The sequence below is a fragment of the Carya illinoinensis genome, chromosome 7 (genome assembly GCF_018687715.1).
Source record: "Carya illinoinensis cultivar Pawnee chromosome 7, C.illinoinensisPawnee_v1, whole genome shotgun sequence".
Lineage (NCBI taxonomy): Eukaryota > Viridiplantae > Streptophyta > Magnoliopsida > Fagales > Juglandaceae > Carya > Carya illinoinensis.
Window position 1 is genome coordinate 38,814,491 of NC_056758.1, and position 16,222 is coordinate 38,830,712.

Below are 16,222 nucleotides of genomic sequence, written 5' to 3' on the forward strand. Positions count from 1 at the left end.
TAAAATTGAAAAGGAGAAGAATGTGTTGGGGCGCAGAGAGAGAGAGAGAGAGAGAGAGAGATGGAGGCATTGCAAGCCTCATATGGAGGAGACGCTTCCTCCGATTCGGACGCTGATGACACAACTCCAGTCCCTACCAACTTCAAGGAATCCCCAACCCCTTTGCCCCCACCTCCTCTCTTCCTCCTCAACCCTTCCAATTCCACGCCCGTCGGTAACTTACCCACCAATGTTCTCTATTTTCTCGATTTCATTGTTTGTTACTGAGAGAACCCCACAAAAGTAAAAACCCTTTTCTCTTTCTTGAAAGCCATCATTAGAAAAAAAGAAGAGCAAACGTTTTTATCAGCAGCCAAACAGAGCTGAAGAAGATTCTTGATGGTTCTATAATTTTTTAAATGATTATATAACGTTGCTCACTAAGCGTTTGATATTTTGATTGTTATAAGGGACCATGGACTGCCTGCAAGCTGGACAGGCCGCTAGAGTTAGGAGCTTTCCCCATGTAGAAGGGAACTACGCTTTGCATGTGTACATTCCTGGTAATTCAGCTTCTTCATTCTCGTTAACACGCTACTTTCTTGGCTTTTATTTATAGAAAATATATCAATCTTCCTGTCAATATCAATAATCTTGAGAAAGTGGAACTTCTTCTTTGGGTTGCTTTTTATGCAAACTGAAAAATGGACAATCTTTGTCTGCATGTTGATAACTAAATGTGGTTGCTGATGTTGACGCTATCTCGTGCTGCCAGTCTTTGAATTCGACTATCCAGTACTTGAAAGGGAAAAAGTTGTACAGACAATGTTAGTTTTTTTCCAGATACAGTTTGTTAGATTTTTGCTGACTGAAGGCTCAGCTGAAAGGTTGATGCCTCTCTAGATTCTTTTTGGCTATGACTAGTTCTTGAGTGCATTAGTGAGAAATATTTGTGATCTTTGTCGTCATTCTGCCCTTGTTATCAGTAAGGGGGAACAGACAAGTGCACTTATTTCTTACCGTGTTCTTTTTATTTCTGATTGGAATATGTCCATTAGACTTTTGTGAGCTTATATCCTGTTTAATCAATGTGCTTCAGTTTACATACCATCTGTACCAAAGAAGGAGCTGACCTTGTTTTTGAAGAAGCTAGCATCTATTGTACCCGGTCTTCATATTGTTGATGTTGATGTTCCCCTTAACAGTCTCTACGAGGATGATCACAAGCTTGAACAAGTTGCTCTAGGAAGGGAATTCCACATTAGTTTGGGAAGAACTGTTCCCATTCGGGTGCACCAGATTGATTCAGTGGTGGCAATGCTTCGGCAGAAGCTTCAATTCCAGAAGCGGTCAGATTGTATTTTCTAGCATGTGAATTTTAGTTTAATTCTAGAGCATGATATTATGTGCTTTCACATCAATGCATACTTTTCTTGTGAAACAGGTATTGGATTGATTTTAGTAAGTGGCAAGTTTTTGTTAACGATGATCACACACGAACCTTTTTATCAATGGAAGTTGTTACTGGAGGATTAGCTGAGGTATCCTGCGCATTCTTTTATTTTCTTGTTCCTTTTCCCTCTCTCATTAATTTCACGTTTTCTTTCGTTTTTGTTGTTAAAGTAGGACTTCAAAGTTTGAATTTGTCGTTGAGATGCTCATTTGCTGCCTTCTTTCTTCTTATTCCCCTCCCAGCAAGTCTTTGGTCTAGCTTTGTCATATTTTTCTGCACCGTAGTCCATGCCCACTTGGGGTCTGGTTTTGTTGTAGTATATTCTGCAGCTATTGTTTCTTAAGAAGCATGCTTGTTTCCTATAATACTAAATAGATGTGATATTCATTTCGGCTTCAATTTGGTTCAGATAAGAAAGCAAATTCACTCTGTTAATGAAGTTTATAAGCTTCACAACCTTCCTGAGTTCTATAAGGTAGGTGTATTTACCCTCTTGTATATTGTTATTTAATTATTGAAGTTTTAGCTGGCACTTTCGTCAATTTTACAGCAGAGAGAGAACGAGGAAGATTTTCTTACAGCAAATGATTATGGTTGCCACTGTTGGTTTTGATAACAGGATCCACGGCCACATATATCTTTAACTTGGGCGTTGGGTGACATCAGCGATTCCCTAGAGAGGGTGGTTGAAGAAGAAATGAAGAGATTCAATGTTGGGAGCTCATTACATAAACGCATTTTTACCAGTAAGTTTGGTGGCATCGAGTGTAAGATTGGTAACAAAACATATAAGATATGTAAATTTCAAGATGAATAACAAAGACTCTTTTGATTGAATAGTGTCTATGCTGAAGAATTTCACTTCTGATGGTGTATTTTACGATCGACGTTGCTTACTCCCACATCCACATTATGAATTTTATGATAGAAGCTGGATGGGTAAAGGTTCAGCCTATCGGCTAAAATGTGTCCAAAAAATAACAGATTATTGCCCAGCGTGAAATTCCGCTCGCTTTTCAACTAAAAATGTGGCTTCCCTCTCACATGATAAACACGCATTTCCTTTATTTTGTAGATTTGAGTGTGTAGAGGTTATTTTATTGAATAACAATACTTCGGAGTGCATTATCTAAGCCGAGGAAAATGCTGATTGACGAAAACTGTATGAAAATAAATAAATGAAATAAATTGCGGTGATCACTGATTGCCGATCGGCACCTCTTTTCCGCACTGGCTTACTTTCATAGAGAAGAAAATGCTGAACTCCTCCGCTGTTTGTATATACAAAAATAGATGTCTTATCAACAAATACAGTTACGGTAATGCTTCTGAACATCCATGGGAGACTACAATTCCTTGGTACATAGATGTTCATGTGTTTCCTTAAGCTGTTTGTATAAACAGAAATATTTACGATGTGTTGTCAAAATACTAGTATAGTACAAGAGAGGCAGCCCATGACGATGTAGGCTGCAGTTCTTAGTCAAAGGGATCAATCCGAGGGTCATGTTCACTAGCCATAGCCATTCCGGTACAAAGGCACGTAGGGCACATAACCTGACGAATTAAAAACAAGTGTTAAAATGGAAATGGTGGTTTGAAACTTGCATTTGTTCCTAGATTAAAGCTTAAAACAGAGGAAAAAACTGGGGAATGTAGAAACTTCAACTTCTATAAGTCGTTTGATTCCGTTCATTAGTGGGGCCCTCTAACGAGGTTTCTTCTATGCTAGATGCCAAGCATCAAATCCTTAATACCTATACAAAATATAGGGCTGAAATTCTACGTCTTGAATTCAAGGAGCTGTTCCTCCATATGCATATGAGCCATGAACACTAAGTGTTAGGGAGAAACGACAATCAAATATCCACATATATTGAATTTCTCATTCAATAGATAACAAAAACATTAGAACCAACTGTTAGATGTCCAACCTTTCCAGATCCTGAACAATTCGAGCATCTTTCTGTTTTAGATGGTGATACAGGCTGATCTCCACCGTCGGTTGTTGATATTGGTTCAATAAGAACTAGTGCTCCGCTGCTTGAACAGCGAGCACAAGCAAGATATCCTGCATCGACCAATTAGAAAAGATCAAAGAGTGTATTTCCTGAACAGGTACATATCCTCTTCTCAGGCATGAAACCCAAGCAATTAGCTCTATTCAATCACAAGTATCACCAAACAATTTAATCAATCATACGGTTTGGTTAACCGGAAGAAAAAACGAATATTCGGTTAATTTCAATTTTATCTTTTATTCAAATAAGAAGCCATAATTTGATACCTTATAGTGAGCACAATCAGATTAATGCCCTAAAATTTTCTAAATTTTGTGAAAATCCAAATTTCTTTAAAAGTTTCGAATTTCGATGGGGAGACCTGCCCCCAAACAAATGAAAGAGGCTCCACACCTACTCAAGTATAGTTTAGTAAAACCATTTCAAATATGGATATAAAAAACAATATCAAAAAAGAAGAGATTCCAACATTAATACCAGTTCCAAGACAATATTTGCATCTTTTATGCTCCTGCTGTTTTACATTGTTTATTTCAACTACCATCAATGCTGAGATGACCCCAACTGCTCCTCCAGAGAATGACGCCACAATGGGATCAACCTGACTGCAGTTATGTGACACGAAAGCTGATTAATAAAGATATCACAGAAAGCAGTGTATGGCCATCATTTAGAACATATTCAAATGAACATGGATTACATGGCGTGTTTTGACTGAACGTCTACAATTTCCAGATCTCTGTAAATTACAGTTGTTTCAGTTCCAAATTCAGCCCATGCCTACCAGATGAAGTTTTGACTAACAAATAAATTGGGTGCACTACATTGTGTCATACACAAAACAGGTGGTACTTCGTATTTTCAGAGTCCCGAATCTAGGTAAGAATTTTGGGCAAAGGATTAGCTTAGAATAATAACCAACAAACACTTTCTACTATTAACAATAAATAATTTTTCCCCCATCAGAGTAACACATAAAGGATAATGGAAAACACGTAATATGCTTAACTCTAGTTTTATCACCTCCAATAAATTTTTCTCAAATTGAAAATATATTCCAACTGAGAACTGCTACAGACACAAAGATATTACACAAAGTAAACCCACAAACTGATCAATTTGTGAGTTTACTTTTATGGAATCCCTTTGTGGCTAAAGTATTTTTCATTCCCAAAAATATGCAAGTTCATGAATGTCAGATTTTTGTTACAATAGCGATTGGTAAGTGATGTACTTTCCTTATTTCTCAAGTTAGATAAAGATATAGTGAGTGCATCAACAAGAAAAACTTAAAAGGGAGCTAACTAGAAGTTCAAACTGCTGAACAAGAAAACTTCTCACTACATTTAGCAGAGAGGTGACTCCTTTCTTCACGTGTTGAAAAATTGTTTGTAAGGTATTCAGTTTGGATATTCCAATATATTGTCCACTTTTAAAGTCGATAGACACAATTTCAATAATTTTCCCTACTTATACTTTTTCAAAAAACTACTCTCTTTTCTAAGGGAGACAAACATTTTGGGATCATGGTAGTTTCAATTTTTGGTTCAGAGAAAAAAAATCAACTGGAAAATAAATTGATTTGTAGGATGGAGACTCTAGTTTATAAACCAAAATATGTGGCCTTCAGGCAGTAGTCTTGGGGTCTTGAACATTTTCATGGAAAAAATTCTCATATTTCAACAGGCAGTTGCAAAGCAAAACAGGAAATTGACTGGTAAGAGAGAACAAGATATGTACCTCAACTGCAATGGAAGATGCACACTTCGGATAAAATCTTCATATGATGTGCCTCCAAGCCCCAATTTAAGCTCCAACTGAAAGATTGAGAAGCATTAGGAGATTATAAAATTAAGAAACCAAAAGCATGTTTTCTAAAGAACCACAACTTTTCGATATGGGTCATAATTTTCTCTTGATAATATTCTCTGAGATTTTCTTGGAAGCCCTGTCCTCTCTTTATGATAAATGCATATATAATGGCCTACATAAGAATTAAGCCCAGCCAGTATAATTTACTTGAGAAATATAGCAGCCAAGCATTTAACATAAAATATCCTTTAACAGTAAAAATAAAATGAGGTGGGATAGATGTAAGTAAAATTTTTAATTATGTCCTTGCATTGACCAGGCAATAGTTCAAGGTTTGCTTTCCCCACATGGTCAATTATATGAAGCATAACATGTAAACAAAAAGTCTCTTATATGAAGCATTGGTTAAATCAATCATAAGATTTAGTGCAGAGATAACTTACAGCGGGTGCTAGAATGCCCCCAAAAAGGATAATCCCGGCAATAAGAGAAAAACAGGTGGCATAATACAGCTTAAGGTTTGCTGAACTCTGCAGGCAATATATTGATTACCTATGACATGATCAACATCTTGAAGGAGAACATAGCTCTACTTGTCTATAAATCAAGAAAAAAAATGAAAAAAAAAGGGGGAAAATAGGTTGAGTTGAACAAAAACATAATTTAAATTTATTGGAAAATGTATTCACCATAAGAATGTTACCCTATGCGAAAAAGCTCACCAAAGGAGGCAAAAATGGAATGAATGATGGAAAATTAGGAAGTTCATTTTCTTGTGCTTCCTTTAAAATCCCAAGTTCTGCACTTTTAATCCTCTGTTGTATTCTCAGCCTACGAACCTATGAATTGTAGAAGGATTTCAATAGAAATTAAATCTCATTGGATAACAATGAAAGTAGAAAACATGAAATTTACTCTCAGTCATTATTTGGACTTTATCGAGCATAATAAATACTAAATAGGATACTGCACTGTGTTAAATTGCTAATTATGGTTGAAAAGGTGGAGCTAAACATGGAGCTAGATATATCGAGCTAAGACTTAACAAACAACAGTAAAAGTCCATGTTTGTTAAGTCCTAGACATCTAGAGAGCACGATGAATCTCAGAAAGACAAAAAACGAAAATGAATAAATACAACGCCTTTTAAAGACACGAACAAAAAACGTTAAAAATAAAAAGAAAATGAGAAAGCTCAAGAAGCAATTTTGGGAAACACGACGCAGATTCAATGCAGGTCAAAATCCCCAGTATCCAATAAAACATGAAAATATTACGCAAATTCAGTGAAGCACTTTCCTAAATCTTTATCTGCTAAGCACGTGACTGGTTTTAGGGAGAGAAATGATACCATGTTCGGTTCAAGACAAGACTAAGAGGGAGGGTACGCGAGAGTGTAATACGATTTGCCGATTTGGTACTAATTATTCCTACCATGAACCATGATTCATTAATAGTTAGCCTAGCTGTATAACTTTATCGCCAAGATTTCCTTCACTGTATTTTCCTTGTTAGCCATGACTCATGGGATCTTTTTTTTTTTTTTTTTTAAGTGACTCGTGGAATTTTGGTCCTACTCTTGTTTAATCTTTAAAAAAAAAGTAAAAAAAAAAAAATGGAAACGGAATGGGACCAAACATCCGAAGGCCTTCTCTTTCTCCTCTCCCCGTCCTTTCTAAGGCTTTAATAGAGTCGGTTGGATCGAATAGATTTTTTAACCGGTACACAAGGAACAGGAATATTATCCAAAAAATTTGCTACTGTGCGAAATTGAGAGCTCAAACAACCATTCAAGCTTATGTGTCAAACCAGTAAGCCTTGGGAGAGGGATAGAGAGTATCCATAGGATTCTCACTCACCTCCTCCATATGCAAGAAAATTTTGTTCCGACGACTCCGAATACAACCCTGGATCTCCTGCAATTCCATTGCGACAAAGTCTTGCTCTGTTTCCGGCCCTTCTATTATACAGAATCTGAATCCAAGGACAAAGAGGATCGAATTAATCAGTCGATATATTTTGCACAAACCCATAAAAATATGCATGTCGAGCGATGAGGGAGGAAACAAATAGAGAGTACCCGGCGGTTTTTTTCTCAGTAGGGTCGAAATCGAAGGAGGCAGCAAAAGAAGATGAGGAAGAAGAAGAAGATGACGAGCCCGGGTCGGCGACCCTGGATCGCCATCTCGAGTCGAGCTCGTGCTTTACATGTCGAAACCTCGCGCTCCGGTGAGGGAATCTGTATGGAAAAAGCGGGTTTATATGTTGCGAGACCGCCAACACTCGACCCGAACAGAGCATCCTCCCAGTTTGTTCCATGCCCGAGCTTCGTTAATGGAGTGTAGTGGACTCGGGAGTTAGAATATTGGGGTATATTTTTGTTTGTCACTTTACGATAAATTTGAAGGAGCGCATGCAAGATGCAAGTTCTGAGTCAAAAATAAATAAAAACTTATATACATTATACTATTATTTTATTTTTATTTTATTATATAAAATATAATATATTTATTTAGATGATCATTTATTATATAACTTTTTATTATTTAATAATAATAAATATATCACATCTTACATAATAAGATAAAAGTAAAATAGATATGTGGTGTATAATATTACTCAAAAATAAATTTATAAATTGACATTTTACATTATCTGTTAAATTTTTTTAAATAAAAATAATTTTATAATTTGATATATCACATCAAATCAAGTCATTTTATAAGTTTATTTTTATGTAATCTTTTTATGACTAAAGTATTTATCAAATTAAATTATCAAATTATAACAAAAATATAACTTTTAACATTTCGAGAAATAATATTTATAATTTTAAAATGTATAAGTTACGTAAATTTTGTTTTAAAAAAGTAGATAAATTTGTGACTCATGTAACAAAATTATTTTAAAGATAAACCTTAATTTTAAAAAAAAAATATGTGTGCAAAACTTACACATTCTAATATTATATATAATATTATTTTTATAAAATATATCTTGAATTATTTGAACATAAACATATTTTTTATGGAACATGTATTTTCTTATCAGATTCAAAAAAGAACTTTTCAACAAAATTTATAAAGCATGGATATTTTGCCATGTGCAAAGAGGATGTTGGTTGGTTTCCTTCTGTTTTTTCTTTTTCTTCTTTATTTTTTATTTTTTTTAATGGAGGGTAGGACGTTTCGAACGGTGGATCGCATTACCAAAACCAGTACAATCATGCATAAAATCTATTTAGAAATTTTATTTTTTGTATATCTAATAAATTGCTGATGTGGAAGATTATGCTAAAGAATTTTTAATTTTTTTAATTATAATAAATTTCACTATAGATAGTGCGCTGATACAAGCAAAACACAATCGCATAATAATGTCTCTATCTTTCGCTTCGGTAAGTGTTCTCTTTTTCTTTTGGATAATACGGATGCCATTCTTTTTGTCTTTCATTTGGATAATGTATTAATATGATGTATTCGTTATTAATGTCTTTGCTGTAAATGACAAAACATATCCTTTCAGATTCCTACAACCCTCGATTGTGATCTTTATTTTTTCAGAAATGTTAAAGCTAATTCGGGAGGCAAAAAATCTACCGATTTTTTTTTTCTTATTGAGTAAGTAAATTGTTCAAAATAATTTTTTGAATTTTTTTTTTAAATTTAGGAATATTAAAAAAGTTCAAAAAAAATCAAAAAAAAAAATGCTGCATTCAATGGGAATTCGAGCTACATTCTTTGGTGTATATAGCACCGCTCTTTTTTTTTTCATTTTAAAAGCACAAATATATTATAAATTTGTAATAACACTATTTAATTCGTGTTGAGATGCAAAATAAATAAATAAATCATCATCTGAATGTATTATTGTAGTACATACCAAATCCTTGCATAATTATATTATGCACAATTTTAATTTTTATATATAATTATGCACAATTTTAAGTTTTATATATAAGAGGTTGAGATATATGGTCAGTTTTGATACTAAGAATATCTAATAAGAGAATAATTTCAGATCGGTTTATCCTACCAACCCTTATTATCGGAAGCCAATAGGTGAAAGCTACTTAAGGGCTAGATCACCAACTTTCCAAGCCGCGGCGTAGGGGAACTCTTGCTCTCTCTCACGCAGCACGAAAGCGAAAATCCCTCTCTCTGCTTCGAACCCATCAAGCGAAACCCCTGTCTCTACTTCACCTCTCTCTCTCTCTTCTCGCTATCTCCTTCACCCATAAAGTAAAATCCCTCTCTGCTTTGAACCCATCCTTTGATCTCTCCTTCTCCCTATCTCCCTCCCTCCCTTATAAAATCGAAACCCATAAAACCCTAACCCTCCATCATTTTACAATGAAGAACAAAGCTTGAAAAACATAACATGGAGAAAGGAAAAAAAAATTAAGCTTCCATTTTGTAGAATGAATGTACGTTTCTCTCAGGGTTCGAGTTAATTTCTAAAAAGTTGGATCATATATCACTTAATAAATTTTTACAACAAAACTGACTCATCACCACAAAAAATAGAATACCAAACAAATTTAATACCATATTAATGGAATACCGAACAATTGAACACCAAAAATTTGTATTTGTGTTAATGGAACCAGCTCGAAAACCCCAATGGTAGTTGTTGATGGATTCATGTTGCTTGCTTGTAGTACGAGAGAGAGAGGGGTTTTCGGTTCGACACAGAGGGGTTTTCGGAGAGAGAGAGAGAGAGAGAGAGAGAGAGAGAGAGAGGTGGGAGGACAGAAATAGAGAAAAAATTACCTGTAGCACGGCGCACATAATAGTTGAAGGGTCACTTATGTGTAACTAGCTCATTCGTTTCCGTTTATCTCCACTTAGAGGATTGTCTTGCCAGAAGTGTTTCTCATCTAATAATTATTTTCTTAAATATGCTAGTAATCATATGGGGATTCAATTTCAAGATTGAAAAAGCATTAACATTTCACACAATCATTTGAAAGATAACTTTTTTATGGGATTATTTGTGTTAACTTTATGGTATAAACGAGTGAAGTTATCCAAATATACCTCAAGTTTGAAATGAATGCACCCATGTAGGCTTCTAAATAAATATATCGCTAAAGAGAAGGAAGTGGCAAGTGCTACCCAAACTCGATTTTGTTCAGTAACCAAGCATAAAAAAATAAATTTTGAGACAATTTTAAATATGCACAGTAAACAAAAAATGATTTATACAGCTTTAAGTTGTGCAATTATAATCTTATAAAAATAAAAATAAAAACTAAAAAAAATGTTACAGTTATTGACATTAATATTGATAAAAAAAAATTCTTTAATGATTGGCTTTACTTTTTTCACAAACAAAAAACTGTACAAGAATTGCACATATTAGAACTATATTTAATATTATTATTTTAAAATTTTAAATATTAAAAATCAAATCTTGAAGTGTTTTTTTTTTAATTATTTTTTAATACTTTTAAATATTTTTAAAAAAAAAATAAAAAAATTTATAATAATATTAAACAAATTTTCTTAATCATAAAGGGGGGAAGGAAAAAACCAGCAATGCCCCCCAGCGAGAAAAGCATTTCCCAACTTGAAATTGGTAACATGCTAGTGCTACTAGCCTACTACCAATCAATAACAAAAAATAAAGAAAAACTCTGTATACAACCGGCTCGTGCGACCGTAGGGTAGTTGCCAATGCCATATCAGATAAATGAAACACACCGTTTCATTTAAAGTTTTCAACACGCTGTAAGATGAAAATTACACTTAAAAAAGATTTCATCTTTAATAATTGTTTGAAGACGTGTGTCGTATGAAGTCACCTTTTTCCCGTGCTTCTCTTTCTCCCTTCTCCTTCAACTTTTTCCTTAAGGTTTTTCTTTCACTGTGTCCCCAGGTTCTATTCTTCTTTGTTTTTTTATTTTTTGAGTACTTCTACAGTCACCGCTCCTCCCTCCCGCTTGACGTGGCTTGCCACGTGTTATTATATTAAAACCAACAAAAAAATAAAGAGAAGAAATGAATAAAGAACTGAAACGTAAATGGACTTCTCGTTTCTCAGTTTTGGGTGAGCTCCACCGATCGGCCTCAAGACTTTTCAGTGCATTTTTTTCATTTCTGTGTGTTTCTAGCGACTTCGACCTCCAAGTATTTCCATTAACATTCCATCATTTTCTCTTACATTAGGGTTTTGTGGATGTGATTCTCTTGTTGGATATTGGGTTTCGATTTAATAATTTGCTGGTGTTTAAGAAATAACTTTGGGCATTGTACAGAGAGATGTCAATGAGAGAGAGATTGAGAAATGGAGGAATTCTTAGAGAGAGATAGAGAGCGAAAGGGGGTTTTGGAGGGATTGGAGAGAGAGAAAATACCATGGCATTCACACGGAGACTATAGAGAGAGAGAGAGAGAGAGAGAGAGAGAGAGAGAGAGAGAGAGAGAGAGAGAGAGAGAGGGGGCAAGGGAGATGGGGTATAATGATTGGGGTTAAAAAAACTGGAACTTTGATCTTGCCTACAGAGATAAAATATTTTGCATCTTGCGCATCCCTTGTATAAGGCACTTTTTATTCATTTTATTTATTTTCCCAGTTTAAAACAAACCTCCCTACGTGCATTCGACCAGAAAAAATGTCTATGTCTATGGCCGTCTTGGCCTCAGGTTTAGGAAACAGAAAAAGATACCACCAGAAAAGAGAAAGAAATAAAACTTAATATAAAAGGTATTTAATTTCTCATAGGTCATTTCTTCAGTCGACTCCATCTATGAGCATTTTCTGTGTATGAGGGTAATGATGTGGATGAGAGAATGACGAGAAGGCTTCTTCGATCTCAAACAAAGACGATGTGGATTCTTAGAAGGAACTGGGATGGCTTGCGGAGTCGCGGACGATGGGATTCCAACAAAAACGTAAATGGGTTTGGCTTGCTGGGATTCGAAGAAAACTCGATGAGTTTGCCTTGTGGACGATGGGATTCGAAGAAAAATCGATGGGTTTGACTTGCAGACGATGCGTTTAGGAGAGAGGAAGAAAAATCGATGAAGGGAGAGAAAGAGACTGGATTCAAATTTGTGTTTTTATTATTTAAAAATCTGGCTACGTGGGCTTTCCACGTCAAGCGGGAGGGAGGAGCGGGAGGATAAAGCGGTGGGAGTAGCATTTCTCTTATTTTTTAACTCAAAACACACGCACATACAACTGGGTAATCAAAGAAAAGAAAAAAATTCTGCATTTTTAAAAGGTGGATAAAAAGACAAGAAGAAAGTATTTTATAACACTGAGACATAGACAAGCTTAGATAAGAAATGGGTTTGAGACCTGGTTTTTCTTCTCTGTTGGAAATGGGTTTGGGCGTTTCCTTCTCCAATGGGTTTCGGCATTTTAGTGTACCGATATCTTCTTCTCCATCAAAATGCTCTGAGTCGAAATGAGTTTTAGCGTTTTTATTCTCAGATTGTCTTCTTTATTTCTGTCAAAATGAGTTTGGGCATGAGTTTTAGTATTTTTATTCTCAGATAGTCTTCTTTCTTTCTGTCAAATGGCTTCTTCCTTCTTCGTTGAAATACCCTCACTTGAACCAAGTTTGGGAGTTTTTCTTCTCAGCAATTTTGCTACCCAAGTTTCAGGTGGCTTTTTCTTCGTTGAAATGCCCTCACTTGATGGCTTCTACATTTTATTTTATTTTTAATTTCAGTCAGACGTTGACGTGGCAGCCGGTTACACGGCGATTGCATCCCGCGGTTGTAAGTAGCAGAATTGAAAAAAAAAAAAAGGGTTCCAGACTCCAGCACGTATCATTTTGCAATTCGGCAAGGCCCAGTAGAACCCTAGATATGCTTCCCCTATAAATTCACAATCTTCCGCGCTGCCCATTGTCCTCTGCACAATATGTTCACAGTGTCTCTTCCCATCTCCTTCGTATGTGCTTTTGCGAGTGGTTAAAACGAAGATCGACATACCGAAACGCAGAGTTTTCTCTTGTTTTAATTGGGAGAAAGCCTTGCGTGTAGACCACCACGCTCACCGGTGGAGCGATCTCACTCATCACTTTTGTGTCTCTATTTTTTTCTTCACTTGAAATAATTCTGTTTGGTTTCCCAGAAAATACGACAGTTCCATAGGAAATTAAAATTCTTGAATCATCTTCTATTCTTGATGTTAATTAGCATTTGCCCTTTGGTTTAGTCACTCTAAAACAAAAGATCAATACGTTATTTTAATTTCCTGATTTTTTAAGTCGTTTAATGTTCGGGTTTATATTCAATTTCACAGAGCCTTTGGGGAAAACAGAGTTTGCAATGAGGATGGCAAAAGCTCCCTCTTCTGAGGTTTTAAGGTGAGGAATTCTGCTGGCAGAATCGAACCTACAACTTTAAACGCCACAACCGAGTAACCTCTCTTCCCTTTTTTCCATTTCAATTAATTCACTTTTGTACTCTTATCGTGTCTGTGTTTCTATAAACAATTTAAGTATTTCGATCATTTTAATATTTTTGGATATCTACTCTATGTTCTGATGCGGATGAATGGTAATAGCCTTCAAGAATGTGACAATATTTCTTAATTGTTGGCTTTGTTCTGAAAAGTATAAATACTATTTTGCTTTCTCCTATATTTAAGTTGAGGCCGATGATGATCTAAATGATTTTTGCCTACATTGCATGATTATCTGGACTAAGATAGTGATATATCTGAATTTTCTGAGGCCTTTAGATCGTAATTTCTTCGAGTCATGGGATGGGCAGGATATGTTTTGATGCATGTTAGATCTGCAGCTTGACCACTATGCTGTTTTTAGTGTGCATTATAATGTCTACATTCATAAATTTGGGAGCTTTGTTTTATCAGTTTTCTGTGTTCATTTCTTTCCATCTAATGTTAGAACTGTTTCATGTTTTGCTCAACCTGCCATCAAAGTGTACAATCTATGTAATCTCTCGTTCTTCATAGGGAACTGGTGACGTGTTTTCTTAAGGTATTTTCTTAAGGTATTTGGGTGACTTGAAAATGATATATATATATATATATATATATATATTTTTTTTTTTTTAAAAAGAAGAATCTAAAGTCCTCAGTCTCTTCCTTATAGATCGATCTATAGGAGGGGACAAGTAAAAATACCACTCTTTTCTAGTTCCTTTTAGATTAAGCATACAAATTGATGGCCTTTTTTATTTCTTTTTTAAGTGAATAAACAATTTGTAAACTTGCGTTGATGTTTTTGTACAATCTCTTGGCTGCCCTCCCAATCCACCGTTCGAAATATGTTTTCACTCGCTGGGGATATGGATGGTCTTCATATATGTATGAAGCTATAGCAAATAAACCATGATGCTGCAATGCAACTAATCAAAACATACAAAGAAGAAAAGGAGTTGGAGTTTCATGGATTATCAATCTTGGCATTGAGTGATTTCCGCCAAGTGGTGCATGTCTCTATAGATAAATTTATGGGCGAGCTAATGGCATGTAATCTAAGTTCTAACAATATGTTGTTCTCCGTTTTATAGCAAAAGTTTATATATGAGATCAAGGCCGTCTGTATCTCTTACACTATTATTTCTCACTTTTTAGTTGAAAGTTGGGTATTAGATCGTTGGTTTCCTTTTCAGTGTAGTAGAAGGAAGATGAACATGTTATGTTAAAGAAAGGAAAACGTATTACAATAAAAATAAATAATCGTGCTGAGGTAGGAAATCTGATAAAAGTCCAATGAATAATAAAATTGCAATGAGTATAAAGATAATGGCTTGGTGCCATTTGAATAGTGAGTTGAGATAAAAGTTAAATAAAATTTTATTAAAATATTATTTTTTAATATTATTATTATTTTAAGATTTGAAAAAATTGAATCGTTTATTTTATTTTATGTAAAAATTAAAGAAAATTATAATAATGAAATGAAACTTCTTGTATCCCAATCGGGCCTAAGAGGAAGCTCGGCGAGCACCAAGATGAGACTTGAAAATTTTCTTATGATTTCATTCTCTTATCATTTCATTTATAAATATTGCTTAAACAAAAAAATGTTTTTCAGTTTCAAATCTTTAATTTTTTTAATCTAATCAATATTTAAACACAAAATTTAATATAATCTTTACAATTTACTCATTATATATTTATCCAGGAAGTAAGAAATATACAACATATGCATTCGACTATAATTATTAAAATTAACAATAATAGTTTTATTAATATAATTATAAATTTTCATAAGGTAAGAAAATATATTTTATTAATAATTTAAATAGATCTACATATTTATTAAATCATTTAATGTTTTGAATATAGTGTTATTTAATATAATTTATTAATAATTAAGTTCGATATTTTGAAAATCTAATATTGATTGTATTTTTTAGAACATATCAACTTTATTCAACTCAAATAATCCAATGGATGAATATATGAGGAAATGTCCCCCAAAATAATGCTCTCCTTAGAGAGTTTAATTGCATCATTGGCTAAGACATGAGCCAAACTATTACAATCTCGTGACACTTGAACTATGGACCACCTATCAAAGTGAAGCAATAAGGCTTTGACATCTGATAGAATTATCCCTATTGAAGACCCTTTCTGGTTTGGGTTGTTAAGATCCATTACAACTTGTTTTGCATCACCCTTGAAGATAACATGTTTAATGCCTAGTTGTTGACACAAGATGACTGCTTTCAAGACTCCATAAGATTCTGCTAAATGAGCATAAGGAAAAATATTTTTAGGTGAACTCAAAGAAGCTACCACTCTTCCCTCCCTATCACTACATTAGCACCAATCTTGCTCCTTCCTCTATCGACAATTGCATCCCAATTGACTTTGAAGACATTCAAAGGTGAAGGGCTCCAGCTAGGAACACTATGACTAGGTCCTACCTGAACTATATTAGAGATTTCGTTAGCTGCCTTGTATCCTGATACAACAATTTTGGCTGCCTATACTATCTTCCCTGGTTTCCAAAACTTGTTTT

At 34.5% G+C, this 16,222-nt stretch overlaps 2 protein-coding genes, 1 long non-coding RNA gene and 2 other non-coding genes across 11 annotated transcripts; 4 read left to right on the forward strand and 1 right to left on the reverse strand.

Annotated features, from left to right (window-relative positions):
- Positions 1–13: 13 nt before the first annotated feature.
- Positions 14–2,269, forward strand: LOC122315034 (U6 snRNA phosphodiesterase). Of its 4 annotated transcripts, none has more exons than XM_043130722.1 (7): positions 14–214; positions 450–542; positions 755–866; positions 1,185–1,328; positions 1,424–1,520; positions 1,842–1,907; positions 2,052–2,269. In XM_043130722.1, the coding sequence occupies exons 1-7, from the start codon at positions 61–63 to the stop codon at positions 2,247–2,249; spliced, it is 864 nt and encodes a 287-aa protein (XP_042986656.1). In that variant the 5' UTR covers positions 14–60; the 3' UTR covers positions 2,250–2,269. The 4 variants fall into 4 exon arrangements, with proteins under 4 accessions (XP_042986656.1, XP_042986658.1, XP_042986659.1 ...); XM_043130724.1 differs by having other exon boundaries at positions 755–806; XM_043130725.1 differs by lacking the exon at positions 755–866 and having other exon boundaries at positions 14–259; positions 471–542; positions 1,079–1,328.
- A 419-nt stretch (positions 2,270–2,688) lies between these two features.
- Positions 2,689–7,679, reverse strand: LOC122314843 (protein ORANGE, chloroplastic-like). 3 transcript variants are annotated; one of them, XM_043130465.1, is made up of 9 exons: positions 7,346–7,679; positions 7,125–7,239; positions 5,988–6,104; positions 5,709–5,795; positions 5,194–5,270; positions 3,931–4,058; positions 3,367–3,503; positions 3,190–3,235; positions 2,689–2,989 (listed from the first exon to the last, which is right to left on the reverse strand). In XM_043130465.1, the coding sequence occupies exons 1-8, from the start codon at positions 7,582–7,584 to the stop codon at positions 3,215–3,217; spliced, it is 921 nt and encodes a 306-aa protein (XP_042986399.1). In that variant the 5' UTR covers positions 7,585–7,679; the 3' UTR covers positions 2,689–2,989; positions 3,190–3,214. The 3 variants fall into 3 exon arrangements, with proteins under 3 accessions (XP_042986399.1, XP_042986398.1, XP_042986400.1); XM_043130464.1 differs by lacking the exon at positions 3,190–3,235; XM_043130466.1 differs by lacking the exons at positions 3,190–3,235; positions 5,988–6,104.
- A 5,205-nt stretch (positions 7,680–12,884) lies between these two features.
- Positions 12,885–14,843, forward strand: LOC122317532. 2 transcript variants are annotated; one of them, XR_006244493.1, is made up of 2 exons: positions 12,885–13,306; positions 13,525–14,843. It is a non-coding gene; the product is annotated as an uncharacterized LOC122317532 (long non-coding RNA). The 2 variants fall into 2 exon arrangements; XR_006244492.1 differs by having other exon boundaries at positions 12,885–13,278.
- On the forward strand, positions 13,541–13,645 carry LOC122317681. The gene has a single exon (XR_006244598.1). It is a non-coding gene; the product is annotated as a small nucleolar RNA R30/Z108 (small nucleolar RNA).
- LOC122317647 lies at positions 13,874–13,963 on the forward strand. The gene has a single exon (XR_006244570.1). It is a non-coding gene; the product is annotated as a small nucleolar RNA SNORD34 (small nucleolar RNA).
- Positions 14,844–16,222: the final 1,379 nt, after the last annotated feature.